Genomic DNA, 20,882 nt, shown 5'->3' on the forward strand with positions numbered 1-20,882 from the left:
ACCGAGGTCAAAAGTTTGGTGCTTGAATTTAGATTTTAATGGTTAGTAATAAATAGATAGGAGAAGGACATCAGAGTTAAAGGAAGTGTGTGTGAGTGTGTGGCAGGGTTTGGGTGGGAGGGTTCAATTTGAGATTGATGAAAACACTCATTTGAACCATCAGAGTAATGCAGTTCCAAAAGAACAAATGTAGTTTTACCCGACATTTGGATCGAGTCATCTTCCCCTGCTGTTTAAACCCTGTATGTACATAGAAGATAATAGAATATATGGTATTTGTAAGAACACGTCATTTAATGTAAATAATGAGTGACACCTGAATCATCTGAATAGGGAGTTCCAGAATCTGGATGGCACTTGAATGGAGCGGTAGCTACAATTTCCTGGGAGACTAATCTTGCATACTAGGAAAGACATTATATAATAGAAACTCAAACCTGTGATAATTTAATACTTACTACATTTTTGGTCTTGGTCAAATTTTGGTGTTCTCGATAGTAAACCTTCTCCCCGTCAGGACAGTAACCTAAGCCTTCACCAGTTAACAGGTGGGAAATGGTCATTGCCCACAGATCATGTCTGACTTGCTGCATTGTACTTTACTGGACCTGCTTTGGCTTCCATGGTAGCCACGGACTGAACCTACGCTTCACGGAGTTAGTTCAATGCCTTCCAGCTTCTCTGTGTGGTTGCTCTTCACTCGTCAGTTCCTGTGCTTCCCTTGGCCGTGTGATTTCTGCCTGTCTCTGTCTTGCGTAGTTGGGATTGTTACAAAAGGTTATGGCCGATGTAGAGGGGACTGTGCTCACTGCCCCATTCTCAGCAAGCCAATGAGCATCACCTGCCAGCAGGATCCACTGAAGCTGCCGATCGGCATCCTTAGTGTTTCCACCTGCCCCTTTGGCCTTTCTTCAGGCCCTGGGCTTGTGCTTTGTCTCTCCAATCCCCCACTTCTGTATCTTCCTATTCTTGGGATCCTAATGCAAAGCTGAAGCTGGTCCTGGTTTATGCTGAACTAACAGGCCGACTTGCTGGCCTCTGTGATTGTTCGTTGGGTGTTGCCTTCAGTGGAAGGCAGAATCCCCAGGCTCTCGTCCCATGCTGGAACACTACCTAGGGCCTGACGTAGCCTTCTTGGATTATTGCAGATGTTCCTCCGACCAGTCAGGGGGTGGACCACAAGCAAGTGCAGCGAGAGCTGGGGAATGTTGTCCTGCACCTGCACAACCCTGCCGTCCTTTCTTCATCCTCCATCGAAGTGCACTGGACGGTGAGTTGCTGCTACAACGTACGTTCTAGATATGAATCAACAGATGACCTCTATGTGATAATTGTACGTAGCATTAAACTGTAACCCACTTTAACGCCTATGCCAGTAACGCAGTGTAACATTGTTGACGATGGTAGCTCTGGTCTGGCTTTAACTAAATGTTTTATCTTTGTGCCTGATCTTTTTTTTTTTCCTCCTGTGCTACCGTGGTGAATGTCCCCAGTTGCAGAGGGAAACACAAAGCCTCATGTGTGAATACTTGATGATGTTGCCATTGTTACATGACCTCTTTTAGTAAGAACTATCTCCAAGTAGCATTCAGGAGGCTTCTAAAATCAGAAAATTGTAAAACACATCTTGTTTCCTCCCCCTCTTGATCCTGGGGAACATGATGACAGAATGTCCCAGAGTTGCCAGGGTGCCACACATCTTTATGTGACGTACAGAAACGCATATCAACTCACAGATAATAGAGGGTATTTTTCACATTTTACTTTATAATTTTGAAGAGCAAGTCAAGACACAATTTCCAATTTGCATTTTGTCAGATTTAGTTTTCCTAATGTCTCCGTGAGCCAACAAAAAGCTCTGACTCTGTTTCCATATGTGATTTTAACAGGTGGATCAGCAGTCTCAGTACATCCAGGGCTATAACATCCTCTACCGGCCTTCAGGAGCCGGCCACGGAGACACTGAGTGGTCAGTGTTTGAAGTGAGGACGCCAAGCAAAAACAGTGTCATTATCCCTGATCTCAAAAAGGGTGTCAACTATGAAATTAAAGTTCGCCCCTTTTTTAATGAATTTCAGGGGGCAGATAGTGAAATCAAGTTTGCCAAAACCCTGGAAGAAGGTAAGTATGGTGCACCGTGTGATTTCTGTATAGGGTGGTGTATTTGTTAGGGGTTGGATATCTTGCTTGACAGTATTGAAATGTTAATCGTGGCATTACTTTCTATCCTGATATTGAACATGGTTTCATTAGAACCAAACTTCTATGATATGTAGATGGCTTCTATGTCAGACTACATAAAAATGTGTAAATCTGAACTTTGTATTACTTAAAAGAAGACGACAGGGTATACTTAATTATGTGTAAAGCAATTCACATTTTAAAAATGTAATTCTTACCAACTGGATTGTCTTGCCATTTATTTAGCCAAGGTTAGTTTGTTGAATAATCTGCAGCTAAAGTGAGTAGGGTCTTAAATTTGATCGCTATTTCACTGCCTGAGCATTTTCTTTGTAGAACTCAAGTTTTGGGAAACCCAGAATTGTAGGCAAACCAGAATGGTGAGCCGCCTTATATAACTGAAAATTAAAAGTAGTATTTACATTCATCTGTAAGGAACAATCCCCTATTGTGTGTTTGTTACTAACTACAGAAAACAGAACATCTGCTCATGGACCATGTAAGGTCTATGAAATTATTTGCTTTGGTCCTGCCAGGGCAACCAGTGGGAGAACTTGAAATTCAGTAACTCTATAGCAGGCTGCTTTTTCAGCTGATCATTTTGAATAATATATAATAATTTTATGAATACCCAAGTGGTTCTGGTCAGAAAAAAACAGACTAAACATCTGATACAAATGACAGTATTGTGAATGATTTGTTTTGTATTTTCACCCTTTTGAACATTTTTAGGGGAAACGTGAGTTTAGAGTGTCAGGGTAGGAGAGACAGGAGTTGTACTGGGGTGTTTTCTGGACATAAACCGTGTTTTCAGTTATGGAAAATTCGTGAGAAACACAGGCTGACTCTATTGACAGAATATGTTAGTCATTTGGGATCTCCCAGACTTGCATATGATATATCTTTAAGGCAAATGTGTGTGTTAGTATTGGTTCTCGTCAGAAAGTCAGTACTCTATGTGTTCCACTTTCTCTACAACATTGTGTTTTTAATACTTTACCAGCACCCAGTGCCCCGCCACAAAGCGTAACCATATCAAAGAACGATGGGAACGGAACTGCAATTCTTGTTAGTTGGCAGCCCCCTCCAGAAGACACACAGAACGGAATGGTCCAAGAATACAAGGTAACCTGCCAGAGTTACTCTATTCACAGACACTCCTTACGCTGTAAGGAAAAAAAACGAAGCTGGTTGCATGGTTTATGTGTATTTGGCGCCATCTGCTGGTAAAAGCAGTCTCTTGTAAAATTATATTTTCAAAATCTTGTTCATTCGGTAAAGATGCAGTAAATGTTGGTGGTATGGGAGGGCTAGAAAAGTCTTTTGGAGAAAAGAATTTTAAAAGTTGAACCTAATTACTCACAAAATGTAAACAACCAATTGCAATGCTAATAAAAGTGTTCCTAGAAGGTAGCTTAAAAAGTTATATAGGATTAGATTACCAGGTAAATTTGACTATTGACCACATCCTGTAATTTTTCCCCATATTCACAACTTTATAACCTTAGGTAGACGTTGGCAAACTTTTCTGTCAATTTTGGTTTTGGTCTCTAGACACAACATTGTCTCAGAAAAATGTATTTAAAATATCTAAAGGGTTGTATGAGTGTTACATACATGTGATAGCATGTTAGCTGATTTAGGAGCAATGATTCTGAAAAATTATGTCTATCAGTGACGTCTTTTTAAATGTGAATAATATATTTAATAAAATTAATTGATATGTATATAACACTCCACCAAACAGCAAAATGTATTTTACTCTCAATTGAACACAGAGTGTTCACCAAAATTAGACAACATTATGGACTCTTTGATTAATACAGACCCACAGACATTTTAATCAAACTCTTCTCAGGCTTCCCAAGGTACAAGACACACTCAGTGAGAGATGTTCTGTGTACCCAGAGGATGGTGTTTATCTTACATCTGTAATCAATCTATGTGATAAGACCCTCCGAATAAATTATGATAAAGAATTGATATATTAATCAGGAGAACTTTAGAAAAATAGATCTTGTGTGTATTTTAGCACTTGCACAAACACACTGTATACTAGCATTTTGACTGCAAACCATGACCTTCTTGACACACTGATTTATATTTCTATGGCACCTGTCCATTTTTCCAGGTACTAGCGAAATTACATGCTGAGTGGATGATCTCTTACAGGATAGCTAGGAAGATTCTAGGAAAACGCATGTGACGAAACAATTACGCCTCTTTCATAAACTTTATGAAATATTCTCGTGTGTGAATATTTTAAAATGTACCTTTGTTATGAAACTTATTTGAAAAGGTGACATTTTCCTCCCTTCCAGAGCAGGTCTGCCACTTGGGGTTTCAGGCTTCAAAACTGCGTGTGGCATAATTGTCCAAATCTCCATCATCTAGCCAGATAGAGATGAGCTGATCCAGTGGCAGCCTTTCCACGAGAAGCTATGAAATCTGGCAGGTGGTTCTGATGGGCATCCTTGTTAGAGAGGATGGGCTTTTTTTCTTTTTTTAAAGCAGCAGATTAGCTTGTAAAAGAACTAAATAGATTGAACTTAATTTAGCCAGGGCATTAGATTCTGAAGTGATTTAGTAAAATATTGAAAACCTCATTATGAAACTTGTATGTGTTAACTAGGCTACATCTTCGTAAAAGTATTTCTAATACTGCCATAAATACACTTTGGCTATTGTGAAGTGTTCTGGCCAAGGTTTTATAGAGTAACGAAATCATTTTAGGTGAAAGAATCCACACTTCTTCGGTGCTTTTTACAAGCTTCAAGGTTTTATCTGTCCTGGAAAGTGACAAGATGCTGTGTCCCATTCCAGGAAAATAGACTATTCTAGAAGATTCTTAAGGGTCTCAGATGAAGTGATGGCTCAGCTCTCAAGCAAAATTGTGTAATGCAGGCATTTTCCCCTAAGAGTCAAAACTCATTTCTCTCCTGAAGAAATGCGAAGGGGTAGATTTCACTTAACTTCATGGTCAATTTAAAATAATAAAATGCCTTTCAGAACCTGATTGACTGGTACAAAATCAGTTTGTGGCTTTGGTTCAGCTGTGTAATGTAATTGGGGAAAAAATTCACAAAGGAGTCTTTATTTCCAAACGGTCAGATCCTGGTATAGCGTTTGACCATTCGCTCCTGGTATGCAGTTAAACTATATTAAAATAGAATAAACATCCAAAGCAAAAAAAAAGGGGGGGTTTTGTCCAATTGATATAAGGTCCAGGGATGCTAAGATTTATTGTAAATACCCTCAGCAATTACAGTTAGGACACAGGATTGCTTGAAGTGAATCCTTCCTAAGGCCTTAGGGGAATATGACGGGCAGAAGTGCTTTGCTGCTGTCTGGCTTAGCACCTTACCCTGGGGGGTTTGATTCAGACTTTGTTCTGATCATTTGATCATTGCAGAAAATCACTCTATTATTAACCTTTTAGTGCAAGTTAAAATAAGGATTAGAGTGTTACTCAAAATCTTTATTTTCCCCAATTTTTCTATTACAAATGAGATCTTCAATAACTTGTCTCTAATCACAAAAATGGTGCATTTTGTTTTTCAAATCAACTATGTGTTGTATTTCTTTATGAGCTCATATATCTTGAGGAAAACTAATTCTGTTTAAAACTAGGAACACTTGTGGAAAATGCAATTAAAAGTTTTATGTTGATGCAAACTTTTTAACTCCAGGCATAGGTTTTTCATATGAACTTTCTTTGAAGTTGATGAAAAATGTTTACCTATGTGTGAATTTCAACTCTTTTGCATTTAAATATTCTTTTAATCTCATTTTCTATAAATTATTTGAAATGCTCTTATGTAAGGACACAGTGCCAATATCTGTCATTGTTAATTGCTCTTTGTTCCACAGGCTTCTTGGAATGGCATGAGGTCCTTACTTTTTACAGATGTGTTTAGTTACTTAAAGGGGAAATTGTAAGAGATAAGAAGACAGAGACTCCTCCACTGCTGGCTTATTTCCCCAAATGTCCACACGAATGCGCTGGTGTGGCCAGCTGGAAGGCAGGAGCCTGCAAATCCACCTGGGTCTCCCAGATGGGGGCAGGGTGCCAATCACTTGAGCTTTCTTCTGCTGGTTTTGCAAGGACATTAGCCAAGAGCTGGCTAGAAAGTGGAGCAGCCAGGGTTCAAACCAGCACCCACAAGGGACGTTGATGCCAACACTGAGTCCTTCTTGTTGATCATCACATTTTATTTTGGTTTATTCCTAAGTTCTTCCTCCTTGTTACATGAGTTGCTCTTGGGTTTGATGCCAGGAAGTTTTAGCCCAGAGCAACCAAATATCTCACTCAGTTTCCTGTTTCGTTTTTTTTGTTACTTTGTCATGTGGCCTCATGCCTAGAAAGCTCACAATGTGTTGTTCTTTTGTTTATTTGTTTGCTTTTTTTCTTGCAAAGAATTTCTTGCAAAGCAGAAGAATGAAAGCCTTGTGATGTGGGGTGATATAGTACTTAATGATGTGATCTGATAGGAGTTAGTATCTTTAGAAGTTTCTAGGCACTCCTGTTAGATTCCATTGAAAGTGGATAGGAAAGGATAAAGGGGGTGTTGAAGCTACTACTAACAACAAGTTTGACTGGAAGAATCTTTCCAGAACTAAATCTTAGGGAGCGTGACTTTTGAAAACATTGTGTTCCTGGTACGTCTCACCTCTGGGTAGATTGGAAAGTGTGATCTCTGTCGATCTTTGTATTGATTTGCATCATTCATCAGATTGACATTCATGCTTACAGGTTTGGTGCCTGGGCAATGAAACTCGGTATCATATAAACAAGACAGTAGATGGTTCTACTTTTTCTGTGGTCATTCCCTCTCTGGTACCTGGGATCCGATACAGCGTGGAAGTGGCCGCCAGCACCGGAGCCGGGCCTGGGGTGAAGAGCGAGCCCCAGTTCATCCAACTGGGTGAGTGTTGCCATGGATGTGGTTCCCTCTGTCTGAGTTTGCTTGTACCCAAGCCATTATTACAATTCAGAAGAACCTGGACTTTGTAGCTACAAAAACTGTGTTCTCTTAGTAACAAAAGAAAATGTATGTGAGTGCAGACATAGAAACGAATACACGTAACTGAATCAACTACACATCTTAGATATTTAAAGGAAATGTCTCTCCTACATTTTCCCCTCTATCCCATGGTATTATTTGAGAACCAAGGATACACTAAGGAACAATAAAAGGTCGATTTTGCCCTTCTTGTAACACACAGTTGTTTTGGTTTGGGAAAAAAAAAAGATATTTGGTACAAAATGTTTAATAGGTATTAAAAGTTCTTAGCTATATACAATTCATATTCACATTAGTGTCTTTAAAATTGTAGTAGCTTTTTTGTAACAAAAGATAAAACAAGATGTAAAAGAGCATCGACATATTCCACTATGCTAATTACTAGGCAAATCAAATAGGATTTATGTCTCAAAAACTGTAGATGGCTAAAAGCAGATATATAGGAGACTTGGTCACCACAATCCATTTTAGGCAATATGACATGAAGATAAAACATAAATTACCAAGTGAGTACTAGTAAGTTCTAAAATATAAGTACTATAAGCACGAACACAAAATGCAGTTCAATTTAAAAGGAAGGACAGAAAGGTCAGATATTAACAAAGGACATTTAAACTATGAAAGAGATGGAGAGTTAGGTGGCCAGCTTTGTGGTGGTGTGTTATCAATGAGAAGCACTGGAAACGTGTGAGGGACTAAATTATGAAATGGATGAAATATGTGAGTGTTTGTATTTTACCTGCACCTGTTGAATTGTTAAGAGAGTGCTAGTAGCTGTAAGACACATACATGCCTGCGGACTTCCTGCGCTGTAACACAACAGGATGTACATATCCAGTTGGTTCGGGGGAATCTCAACATTTATGTCCACAAACTAGTGAGACGTGATCTCTACAATGTGTGGGGACTCCAAATGTTTGTGCTGAGGCACTAGGAAGGAGAGAGGAAGTACATCATGTGTGTGGGGGGGTGAAGGCTCCAGGTCTGGAAATGATACTCAGTATTCCCACCGGATGTGGTGACAGGCAGCTGATTGGGACACTGTGCCACAGCGCGCAGTCACTCCTCTGGAAGCTGATTCAGATCTGTCTGGGCAGAGGCCTTCCCATCCAAGCCTTTAGCCAAGAACTTGCTTTCTCTGTCACAGCCATTGACTAGAATTTGATTGATTGATTTATCTTTGAAATTTCTTTTTAAAAAAAGATTAATTGTCTTTGTATTTGAGAGGCAGATTTAGACAAAGAGGGAGAAAGAGAAAGAAATCATCCATTTATTCACACTGAAATGACAAGTTCTTCTGTGATAGCCCTATAGATCGGTGGTGATGGCTATCTGCTTGAATACCAAGCAGCTGTAGATCTTGATTTTTGGATGATGAATTGTGAAAATTACTTAAGATTTAAATCATATGCTTTAAGAGTCAAAGTCCCTTTCTTTAATATGTGTTTCCGTTTTCTGTATTTTGTCTCTGTGGGGAGACAAAGACTGGGATATGGAGTGACTGTTTTAATTCATTAGTCACACTACACTTTGTTCTGTTAAGCCCATCTGATCTCTTGCATAGAACCTCAGTTGGCTGTTTCCATAAAATCTGAAGCTACCCAACTTAACCTTGCACAAATATCCATGAAATCTATAAACCTAGCAGATACAAAGATGTGTGAGGAAAAAAAAATAGGTCTGGGTGGCGAACTGACAGAGGTTGAAGTGCTCTGAGGATAACCAGGGCTAAAAGGGTCTGGGATATCAAAATCAAACGTGCAGTCAACAAGCAGTGGGGGACAGGTGACTGTTTGTGAAAACAGGCTTTACAGCCTTGATCTACCACGGGGTAAAACCTAGGATTCTGAGCAAGAGAAAGCAAACACACACACACACACACACACACACACACACACACACACACACACACACACACAAAACCCTGCCACCACCACAGGCACAAACACACATGAGAACGAATTTAGCCATTTCATATTGAAAGGGCTGTTTTTTTACAAAAGCCTGCTTTCTTGGCCATTAGATGCTGCTTTTTTTTTTTCTGGCTATAATCTCATCTAGATACACTATCATTTAATAAGCAAAAATAATTTGTGGAAGATTTTTTAGAAAATGTTTCAATATAATGTGTTACGCTACTTTTTTTTTCCCCAAAGAAAGATATATGTAGGAATTTAGGGAATGGAAGTTGTGTCTGCTTTGAAACAGATTGTCTGAGCAGCATTGTGTCTGCTTTGACACCTCTGTGGAGTGCTGTAACTCCGGCCCTGCCTGACAGTGTTGTGGGGCTTTGGCTGTGCTGCCTTCTGTAGGCACCCAGCACAGTGCCTCAGTGTCCAGTCTGTGCACAGGTGTTGCTCTCCCAGGAAAGCTCGTCTGTTCTGGCAGAGCCCCTGTAGCTCCTGTCTGATCTCTGTCCACTCTGCTCGTGCTTGCCAAGATGCCAAGACATGCCCTGTCTAGGAGAGCCTGACTCCGGGCAGAGGAAGCCCCATGTGTTGGTGAGAAGAGTCACAGAATAGGCAAGGCAACACGATTACACTAAATAGAAGAGGTCACTTCTGACTGGTGGATCCAAGAAAAGAGGAGGACTCAGAAGGGCCAGTGAGAACGCCCCAGTGGCCGTGCGACCCGCCAACAGGAGGAGAGCTAAGGAGAGAGAGAGAGATTCAGAGAGAGAAAGAGAGACAGTGAAAAAGACAGACACACTGACAGAAAAGAAAGAGGTGGTAGGGTAGGGGAGAAGCTGGATACTGAGGTTTTCATAGTCAACGCCTTCCTCCAGGTATCTCATTGGGCATTCCAATAGCTGGGCCTATGCAGTGTTTGCCAGGTTGGCGCTGCTACTTGACTGTACAGTCCACAAGTGTTTGGAGCTGGAGGTTGAGTGGTGAGTCAAGTGGGTTGTTCTGAGGCCAGTGCCATGGTACAGTCTGTTAAGCTGCCACCTGTGATGCCAGAATCTCCTATGGGTGTTGATTTGTGTCCTGATTTCTCCACTGCTGATCCATCTGCCTACGAATGCGCCTGGGAAAACAGCTGAGTGTAGTCCAAATGCTTGTGACCCTGCTATCCAGGTGGAATTCCAGTCTGACCTAGTCATTAGACAAGTGAACCAGCAAATGAAAGCAGCAGATGGATGATCTCCCTCTCTCTCTCTTCCTCCCCCCCCTAATTCTTTCTAATAAGTAAATAACACTTTTTAAAGTGGTGTGGTATCCCCATGTGCCATAAGGCGGTAGTCACCAGGCAAGTGTCTGCTAATCACAGGCAGAAACAGAGAACTGAAAATTATGTAAATAGGGACTCAGTCCTGCTTTTGCTATGAATGAGTTAAGTCCAGATGTAAAATGGATCATGAGGCAACATAAAATCATAAAAAGTTGCACCATGAATACCTTCGGAATCAGGTGACTCATAGGAAATCACTGATGTAAGTGAAATCGACCAACACCTGATTTCAGCATTTGGAGAGACATTAAAAGCACAAGTACCAATGGGAATTCTACCCATTGGCCAGCCCCAACATTGGCATCACTTGGTGCCAACAAAATGGGATATTGGTTTGATGATATGAGAGTGGCCAGCCATTTTCTACAAAGACTTTGCAAATTGTTCTGTGTGATCTGACGTAATGGGACTAGAGAAATGTTCTTCATACGTTGAAAACATGAATAAGTAAATAACTTATTAATTCTTACTAGTTCTCTATTCCATCAGTTTTATAATTCTCAAATCACAATGGCTTAAAAAATGTAAGTCTTTTTAGCTCTTTATAACAATTGAAAATACTTGTCCATATTTAATGTTCTTTTCATATACCCCTTGATGGTAATGGTTATTATATTAAAGAAAGACTCTCAATTGTTATTTCAATGGTACCACTTTTTAAAAGTTTTATTGTGTGTCAATGATACTGAATTCTTCGTGCCTTTCTGAACATAGATTCAATTGTTGTGTCTCTAAGACAGTTAAGGGTCCTGTGAGATAAACTTGGAGATAGGACACAGACAGACATAAATCTTTTGTTAATGTCTGTCTTACAGAGGAATAAAATGTTATCTCTTCCCCCTTTTAGAACATGTATTTAAAGATTTCTATAGTCTGAAAAAAAGCTGTCTTTTCTTTCTATATTTATTCAAAGCTTTTTTTTTCTATGTGCATTCATTTTTGTTTTTCTCAATTAGTTGACCCTATCTTGGGAAATTTAAGGAGTAGCATGCAGTTTGGTGGAAGCCAACAGAAACAAGGGTAGGACAGCAGAAAATGCCCCTGGGTTCGTCTTCATGCTGTGCTAGAATGCCAGGGTTCAGTGCCTGGCTCTATCCCCAGCTCCGACCCTCTGCCAATGGGCATCTGGGGAAGCAGCTGTGCTGGCTCCAGTGGTGGAATGGTAGCTGCCTTTAAAAGGAGACCTGGATTGAGTCCCTGGCTTTTGACTTTGGCATGGCCCAACCCAGGCTGATGTAGGCGTTGGGATGTGAATCGCCATAATGTAAACAATCTCTCTCCCTCCTTTCTCTTTTTCTTCCTCCTTCCCCCATCTTTCAACACACAGACACACAGACACACAGACACACACACACACACACACACACACACACACACAGATGCCTACACCATTGCTTTTGTTTTAAATTCAGTGCATATAATTGTCAGCCACTTTTGAATAAAAAATCAGTATACTTTGACTGCAAGTATCCTAAACTACTTTAATTAATAATGGTTAGTCATGTAGAATGAAAAGCCATTCATTGTTGTCCAAAAATAAAAGAATAAGGAGGGCAATTTAATATCCCGGGAGCATGCTGACATTGTCATGCTGAGTTATAAAACCCAACCAACCCGGATTTGACTTTTCAGATTCTCACGGCAACCCCGTGTCGCCTGAGGACCAAGTCAGCCTTGCCCAGCAGATCTCGGATGTGGTGAAGCAGCCGGCATTCATCGCAGGCATTGGGGCCGCCTGTTGGATCATCCTCATGGTCTTCAGCATCTGGCTCTATCGGCATCGCAAGAAGAGAAATGGACTCACCAGCACCTATGCAGGCATCAGGAAAGGTCTCAACTGTCCTGCAGTTTTCGTAGTTTACTATGTGTTTCAAACTCTTACCTAAAGGTTTTTGAATGTACTTTTGATTGCAGCATTTACACGGGAGGGTCCTTCAAATAGTCCAGAGGAAATGGGTTTAAACCCAAACTATGTGGATTTCACAATCCATTTACTTACACCAAAAAGGAATTTAGCCTTTAACTTATTTTTTTCTGTGAACTTTTTGAAGGGCCCTGGTGTGAATTCTGGTTCAGGATCAAGTCAAATACATTTTCTCAGCGTCTCAGAGTCAGGTCCCTTTAAAGTAGATTTCACCAGAGATGGTCTAGACTTGGATATTGTACAAGTCCTGGTTCTCTTAGGAAAGTAATATACTGTTTTATATGTTTGAGGAAAAAAAAATTTAAGATTCTATCCACAGGAATTACAGATGCAGGCTTTGAATCGGTTCAGCCATATTTAAGGGGGACATCGTTGTTCTTCATGAGCCAAAGGGAGAAACTCCTTAAATATTCTTGTTCATTTTTTTTTCCCTATGAGCACAGAGAATACATGACTTGGTGATGTGTTTTAGTTAGCAGAGCCTGAGTAGAGGTTTATTGTTTTTCAATGAACATTTCCTGAGCATCTTTAGCCAGCTCATTTCTCTGGCATTGCCAGAATCTGGGCTGCTTGCTCTGGCTGGGGTGTGGCTAGGAATTTACACAGTCATCTGGGACAGCAGTCTAAATGGGTTATGCTCGCTGTGACCAGATGTCCTGGCTAAAAGGAGTCAACAGCAACCGTCACAGGGACAGCAAACATCAGCCACGGTGCCTCCTGCCAGTGACCCGGCAGTGGTCTTCTCACCTGCACACGTGCCTTAGCATTGTCATGCTTAAACGTGTTTTCCTCAGACACATGTCAGTATCCTTGCATGTGAAATGAAGTTGGAGAGCCTTTGGGTCACTGCAAGCAGAGCTAGTGTTCCTGATGAGAACAAAGGAGAGTGATGGGAGGCCCATGGGTGCCATGTCAGGTTCATCGCTGGGAAGGGGCCCGGAGGAGGCTGTGGGGTGGAGTGTACAGGAATGGTATGTTAGGGTTGGACTGTGTTTGAAAACCGACTGGAATAAGTAATTTGACTAATGAACAAATGTAGGCAGAGTCTCTTGAACTCTCCAGTCCAAAGACCTTCATCAACTCCATTTTGTAAACAGCCAGTCAGTGGGATCCTGTTTTTTATCACAGCGAAGTGTCCAGGCTGTGTGATTATAACCATTCAAATGCTGCATATTGTCTTGAAGTCTAAAAATGAGGCAGGAAATCCCACCCATAACCCCCAAAATACCTCTTTTTCCTTTACTAATGACCTTGGAGCATGCGGACAAATGCCTGTGTGCCGTTTCTGAAAACCCTACTAAACTAATACCATTGTTCTTTCTACTAGCTTGTGTTTCTGTAGAAATCACAGAACATAATTACAAATGTAATTTGATGAGTATTGACTCTGCTTTCCTCCCTTCATCCTGTTGGCATTTTTTTCATAAAAAATGTTCATCTTGAGTTCTTATATTTTTTATGTCACACAAATTGCTGGGAAACAGGTATTTAGCCTAGCAATTAAGACACCTGTCTCCCTTTCCGAGTTCCTGGCTTGGAGTCCTGACCCTAGCTAGCTAGCTTCCTGCTAGTAAAGATACCTGGAGACAGTGAAAGTGGCCCCGGTAACTGGGTTCCTGCCGCCTATGGGAGAAGTGGATTGAATCCCAGTTCTCCAGCTTTTGTGTCTGGTCATTGCAAGTGCTTAGCAGAGTGAACTAATGTATGGGAGCGTTCTCTCTCTCTCTCTCTCTCCCTTTCTCCCCTTCTCCCTCCCTCTCTCTCTCTCTCCTTCTCTCTCTCCTTCTCCCTCTCTCTCTTCTCTCCTGTCTCTCTGCACCACAGATAGATTTACTAGGTTGCATAAACAAAGCTGATCATTTTAAGATGAGTGGAAGTGAGGTATCTAAAATACAGGTCAGCATAGAAGAGTCTGTTGACCAGCTAACTAGGGTATGGTTTTGGTTAATGGTGAGTACTTAATATCACCCCCTTCCCACTGTGCCTCCTAAATGGAGCTCTGGGTACAACGTCTGCTGGACACCTGGTAACCCCTCCTCTGTTACAGTCACTCATTGCCCCAGCATTGCTGGGTACACTGAGAGTTTATTATGTTCCTGGAAGCTCCGAGAATTAAGTTGTTCTTTGGTGTGCTAATAGTGAAAATTTCATTTAGCCTGACCTTGTTTCTTCTCTCCTTCAATTCCTCAAACTGGGCTTAGCAATGGAGCAGTAATAACAAGGGCCTTTCATATGTTCCTTGTGTCCTTGCAACAGCCAATTAATGTTCAGGCACTCCATTCTGGTGTGAATAGCTTTAGTTTCAAATGTACTATCTATTTTTTTTATGAAGACTTGTTGTGGCTTGGAATTTTTGAATGTAGCTAAATTACATTGATTCACTGAAAAGATGTATCTCAAAGAAGACACAATAGAATTGTCAAGGCAGGGGCTGTTGTACTGCCAATGAAGGCCAGAGATTTAATTGGGTCCACTGCTTAGATGGGTAGGTTTTGTTCCTTCTAGTACCATCTGAGATAAATTGGTTAGGTAAGAAGTGGCCATGGTACAGGATGCTCTTGCCTTCTGGTTGCAAACCCACATGCTCTCAACCCAAAGTCAAATTCTCTTCCTGTTAAGATGGGAAACAGGAGATATATTTTTGGCAGCTTTTCCATGCATGATGTGTAGTCTCTATTCTAATTTTTTTCAGGAGTTTCTTAAGCTGACTTTCATCTTCAAAGGAACAATGTAAATTCTCCCCCCTCCCCCTTTTTTTTTTTTACCAGAGCAACATTTACTTTGAATTATCATGGCAAGGTTAGAAAATAAGTCAATATCCTCGCTCTATGAAATGCCATGGAAATTGTGCTGGTGCTGTCCAATGCCCAGGAATGGCAGAAGATGGAAAAAGTGGGGGAGGAAGCACTGCTTGTTTTGAGGTCTGCAGTTCAATTTCAAGCATTATTGATTAGATTAAGATTTATAACTGCAGAGAGTGAAGGGTTTCAGAGGGTGTTATTGTCCTGTTGTTTTAAATTCTCACGTAGCTTTAAAGACAAAACATTGAGCCTACCCCTAGAAATCGTGCAAACATAGATTGGAATTGAAAAAAATGAAATATAAAAATGAATGTGTTTGGGTTCATTCACAAATTTTTGTGATAATCAATGTGAAGCATTGGACAGTGTGGAATGTCAGACAGCCAGGTATTTGTCGTTGGTGAAACAGTTTGATTTCATGGTTCTCTTTGTTTCCCTTCCTTCCTTCCTTCCTTCCTTCCTTCCTTCCTTCCTTCCTTCCTTCCTTCCTTCCTTCCTTCCTTCCTTCCTTCCTTCCTCCCACTCCCCCCAGCTCCATGGCAAACACTTACATTCACCTATGAGTTCACATTAATAAGCATTTACTTTCAGATTTCTAGGTAAAGTTCCAGCAAGTCCCTGATAATACTTGTTTAAGAATCCATCATCCCGTGTTTGGAGATGATTAATAGCAGACCATTCCTGTTTGTACGAAAGCCGAGAGCTAAATCTGTGTTGCTAAACTCAGGGTCATCCGCAGGCTAACCCAGCACGGTTCCCCAAGCACACTGGGCTGTCAGACACTTCAGAATGGTACCTGTAGAGGCAAGCTGCTTTTGTCAACCTCAAAGTTGGTTTTATTCATATATCAGATTGTCAGAACAACGGGCTTAGTTATTTACATTTGTTTTATGTTCAGCTGTCTGCTTGATTTATACTAATGTGATATGTTCGCTTTCTTTCTTCAGCTTAATAACTGGTTTATTTTTTGTTTTGATTTTTCAGTCCCGTCTTTTACCTTCACACCAACAGGTATATTTTTGCACTTACCCTCCTCCTTTCCTTTGTTAGTTCGGCATGTGTTATACTATTATGTTTCTGTTTTTATTTTCATTTTTTTTCTGCCTGTAAATTGAGGGGAAGGACATAAAATGGAATACAATACTTAAAATAGCCACACCAGGCATGCCTTGGAAGTAGAAACGGTTGGTGTTGCTTTCCACCCATCAAATGCAATTGTTCGCTACCCCACGCTGCCTCGCAGTCTTGTTTGCATGTGTTTCATTAGGTAGACACACTGCTTCTGACCTGAGCATGATTTAACATGCTAATAACCTTATTGATTATTTCATACTTGGCAGTGGTTTTCCTTCCCTTAATTAAGCTGCGATTTCAGGGGTTTTTTTCCAACAATAATTTCTTTCCCTTGTAATCCTCTGTCCGGGGAATCAATACCCTTAAAGATGACCAAAACATCCAGCACATGGGATGGATAAAACTTGTCGTTATCTCCAAGTCCTAGCATTCGGTTCTCTTCAGCCTCTTGCAAAATGGGTCCTCTTCTCTGGGCTCACCTCTGCTGGAAGGGGTACCTGAAGTTACGCTGCCCGCCTTTAATCCTGTTACAGTAATCATTCGGAGCAGTTATCTCTCCCTAACAGACTCCCAGTTTGGAGTTGTTCTAAGTAGCAGAATTTGGCAGCTTTTGAAAACTCATTTCTTCCAAGAAAAATGTGTCTGTGTTTACAGAAAAGCTAATCTTCTTAACCTCAGGCCTAACTATGTTCAAATTCTTACTGTTGCTGTTATGGCTACATTTTTTTATAATTGCCAAAATTTGTTGTGCTGGAAATGCTTTCAAGAATGTTAAAATGTGTTTTTATGATAGGGACATGTCTGATATAAATATAATACAGATATTTCTGTAAGTCACAATGAAAAAATAGGACACATTAATTGACAGTCACCGCTTGCTGCGCCACTTTGTCTGTAGGCAGATTCACCAGTGAGCTTTGCTCTGCTGGTATTCCGAGCTCTGGCAAAATAATCCACTAGAAGGAACTTTTTACTGAATTTAAGATTATAATTAAAAAAACATACGATGTCATAAACTCAAAACTGAACAATGTGTGGGAATGATAATGTATAAAGGTGTGATAATTGTATTTAATAGGCTTGTACTGAACTTTTTTTTTATTTCTTTTGGCTAATTCTTAATCATGTTGTAAGAAGAAGCTAAGAGTGATGTTGTCATTGTAAGCACTCTTAGAAAATGTCCAGGTGGATCAGAAATCTGCTATAGCCTGTGGCTTTTTGTGATTCTTCTGAGTAGAAAGAGAGGGAGAATGCCACATAGAGGAGATTTTTCACAAAATCAACCATTTTAAATACATCAGCATGGCTCTTAACTGTTCCTTTTTCTTTTTTGTGACTTTCTAGTTACTTATCAGAGAGGAGGAGAAGCTGTGAGCAGCGGAGGGAGGTAATTGTCTCACTTGTTTTGTTGATCATAAATGGGTTTCAGATGTTACTTATTGTATTTTTCCATGATGTCACTCTTTTTGCTTGGAAGATTTGATTTAAAGGCGAAATTTCTCTATGTCCTTAAGAGGGGGGGGACCAAAAAAAAAAAAAAAACAAAACAAAAACCACTGAATTATGATGTTGAACCAAAGCTTCAGGCACAAAAATGCAGGTATTAGGTCTTAGCAGGGACAGTTGCATCTCAGCAAATGAACACCAGAGGGAGCACGTGAACCAAGAAAAAACAGACTTGCTGGTATAATAGATAATTAACAGGCGTTAAAGTGATTAAGCCATGGCATTTATGGAGATTAAGAACTATGGCTGGTTAAAGATAATTTCAAAGAAAAGTGTTCACTTGAAAACCTGCTGAACACAGCAGTTGCTCGCCAATTGTTACAGGTTATGTTTGTTTGTTCTTGTTATGGAATCAACGTAGTTTGCATCTCCATTTTGTAGGGAAATATGTTCAGATGAAAGAAGAAACCTAGGTAGGCTGTGAACAAAAAGTCTTTTCTGCACTCTAATTAAAATTAGCCTGGATCTTAGGTTTATTATTATTATTATTATTTTGGTCATGATTATTCAGTGAACTTTAATATATTCACCGAGAAATCACAAATTGATGTGACAGGAGGCTTAAAGGGGCTGAAATAAGGTATCAGTTACATGAGCCAACTGTCAGGCTTTTCCACAATAAGTGTTATTTTCTTCCCCAGAAACAGTTTCATCTGGCTTAAGGTATAAGAAAAACAATCATCAACCAACCAATTTTCTGATTCAGGCTTGATTAACTTACCTCATGTCCTTGTATAGTTAAAAAATGTGCTCACTGCTACTGGGCAGTGGGGAAGCTTTCCTCCTGAATCCTAGAAACAAATCATCTGATGCCAAACATTGAAAGGTTTGGCACAACACGTGCATACCAATGAAAGGACGGTGACTACCGACCATCTTCAGTACAAACCACACACATTTGGCAAGAAGAATACTCGTTTTCTTTCCTGGGCACTGCTTTTCTCCTGTTTTCAAACTTGTGAAACAAAACCAGATGCTGGAACACCCCCCAAAGCTAAGGAGATGTTCAAAATGAATAAAGCCACTTACTGTGGGAATCCAAGCAGAATGTGGTTGTGCGTTTGGGAGAAACCCCTCCGATCCACAACCCCTCCATGCGTGCAAGTGCCTTTGGTGCCAGAACAGTACCCTGTGGGTAGCTGTGGAATGACTGACTGTCAACCACCTCTCCACAGGTCTACAGTCACGACTACAGGCCTCAGGTTTTCTGTTCATCCAAGTCTAGGGAAGTGCCTTTTGAGCTTCTTATATACGTTCTTCACTAGTTCGTGTGCGTGGACTTGTGTGCACAGGCTCACACACATGTGCAGAGTCAGAAATACCAACCTGGTTCCTGTTGTAAAGGAATTTACAGCCAAGACACACCAAACCGTCACACTGGAAACAATGCCAGAAGTGCTGAGGGAGCAGGTCTAGTTTCTGTGGCAGAACTGACAACGTGATGTGCACCTGCATGGGAACCTCACTGAGACGCACCACAGACATGGTTTTTTCTGTCTATACTAGAATACCACAGAAAGACTGATCTATGTAAAAGAGCAAGCAGAAAGTATTACTTTTCCATAATGAAGGGATGGGAAAGGTTAGGATGTTGGAAGAAGTGTTGAGTTTTACAGATAATTTTATTTGTTAAATATATTGAATACCTACTGTGTGACAGCTGCTCTTTTGGTTGCTTGGAATGTATCAGCGTGGCATTTAAAATTCTTGTCCTTATGTTATGGTGGGGGAGATAGATGACAAACAATCAGTGTCTTTTTAAAAAAGTAGAGTTGTGTAGTATCCGTAGTTAGTAAGGGCAGTGGAGTAAATTGAACATGCAAGAAATACCGAGGTGCATTAGGAAGAGGCGTCACTGCGGTGTGTGATGGTAAGGGTCTTTGCGACTGTTTTGTGTTCCAGCAAGTGTGGGAGGATGAAGAGCAAAGCCCATTTCTGCATTGCCGTCTTTCATGTCCATCCCCTACACTCTGATTGCTTTTGGCTTTCCACTTCACTTGACTGATAATATACAAGCCAAAGCTTTCTGGCCATCCCCTCCCAACTTCTTCATCCATCACGGCATCCCTTTGACTCCAGCTCTGACCTTTGGCACTACCCCTAATATTCCTTCACTTCAAGCCCTTGTTCTCCTTTTACCTAATCTATGACAGAATTTTTCAGCTGGCCTTCCTTCAGCTTCTTAATGAACGCTACATCCTGCCAATTCCATTTGCTCACTGAAACAAGAATGAGCTTATGAAATGCATATTGATCATATCTGTGAGCTGCTGAAAATCCCATTTTCTGTAGGACCCAGCATGATTAAAATATCAAATCCCTAACTCAGCAATGCATGTGAAACCTACAAACCTGAGGGCTTTGCAAATTCACTTCTTGTCCCTTTGAGCAACACACCACAATCAGTGTCACCTACCTGGTATGTGCCAATATTGGATTCTGTTACCTGGCCCTAACACACTGCATCTGCTTTATGTCGTTGCCCCTCATGTGTTTGTTGAACTTCCCCTTCTGAAACCTTTCTCAAACCTTTTGCTGTGAACAATATCGTTAAGCACCAAACAAGAGCAACACAATTCTTTTGCTTCAGTCATGCTCATTCTCAAACAATATCCAGCCCAATATTGTTTGCATAAGCAGAATTTGATAATATGGAAAGGCTCATTTCTTCATGTATTTCCATGTGTGCATTTGCACTGAGGTGGCCAAGTTGAATGGGTACAGCAGAAATATGACTGTAGAGGCTTAAGAGGTTGCCATGTGGTCCTTAATAGAAGGGGGTTTGTCGATCTTTAGTGTATGATACCCCTGGGAATAAAAAGTGAGACCTGGAATACCTATAGACACGACCTATCGTTTAGTGAATTTTTTTCCTATTGCTTAATATGATTCAGTAAATTATGTCAATACATCCAAATATATCATGTGGATTATTTATCTTTGAAAGATAGTACCAGTATCTGTCCAAGAAAGTCATGATGGAGTAGATGGTTAAATTAATGTTGAAACACCTGAGTTCAGTTAGTGATTTATTTTGAGCTAAGTTTTCACTCTAGTGAAAGACTTGGTAATCTAGGACTCTCTTCTAATTCCCAAAGATTAGAAATCCAGTTCCCAGAAAGGAGAGAAGGAGGATCATGG

The 20,882-nt window shown here is 40.6% G+C and overlaps 1 protein-coding gene across 3 annotated transcripts in view; it reads left to right on the forward strand.

The window, feature by feature from the left end:
* ROBO1 (roundabout guidance receptor 1) overlaps positions 1-20,882 on the forward strand; it is a 1,020,189-nt gene that overhangs the window by 956,901 nt on the left and 42,406 nt on the right. For 2 of the 3 annotated variants that reach the window (XM_040980628.1, XM_040980629.1), the window contains exons 14-19: positions 1,149-1,270; positions 1,890-2,121; positions 3,185-3,306; positions 6,935-7,106; positions 12,069-12,266; positions 17,580-17,622. In XM_040980628.1, the coding sequence (XP_040836562.1) occupies positions 1,149-1,270; positions 1,890-2,121; positions 3,185-3,306; positions 6,935-7,106; positions 12,069-12,266; positions 17,580-17,622 (889 nt within the window). Of the gene's footprint in view, positions 1-1,148; positions 1,271-1,889; positions 2,122-3,184; positions 3,307-6,934; positions 7,107-12,068; positions 12,267-16,145; positions 16,173-17,579; positions 17,623-20,882 lie in introns of all 3 variants that reach the window. The other variant, XM_040980627.1, reaches the window with a different exon arrangement.

This window comes from Ochotona curzoniae, unplaced genomic scaffold, assembly GCF_017591425.1.
Source record: "Ochotona curzoniae isolate NIBS_2020 unplaced genomic scaffold, NIBS_Ocur_1.0 contig_3498, whole genome shotgun sequence".
In the NCBI taxonomy this organism is placed as follows: domain Eukaryota; kingdom Metazoa; phylum Chordata; class Mammalia; order Lagomorpha; family Ochotonidae; genus Ochotona; species Ochotona curzoniae.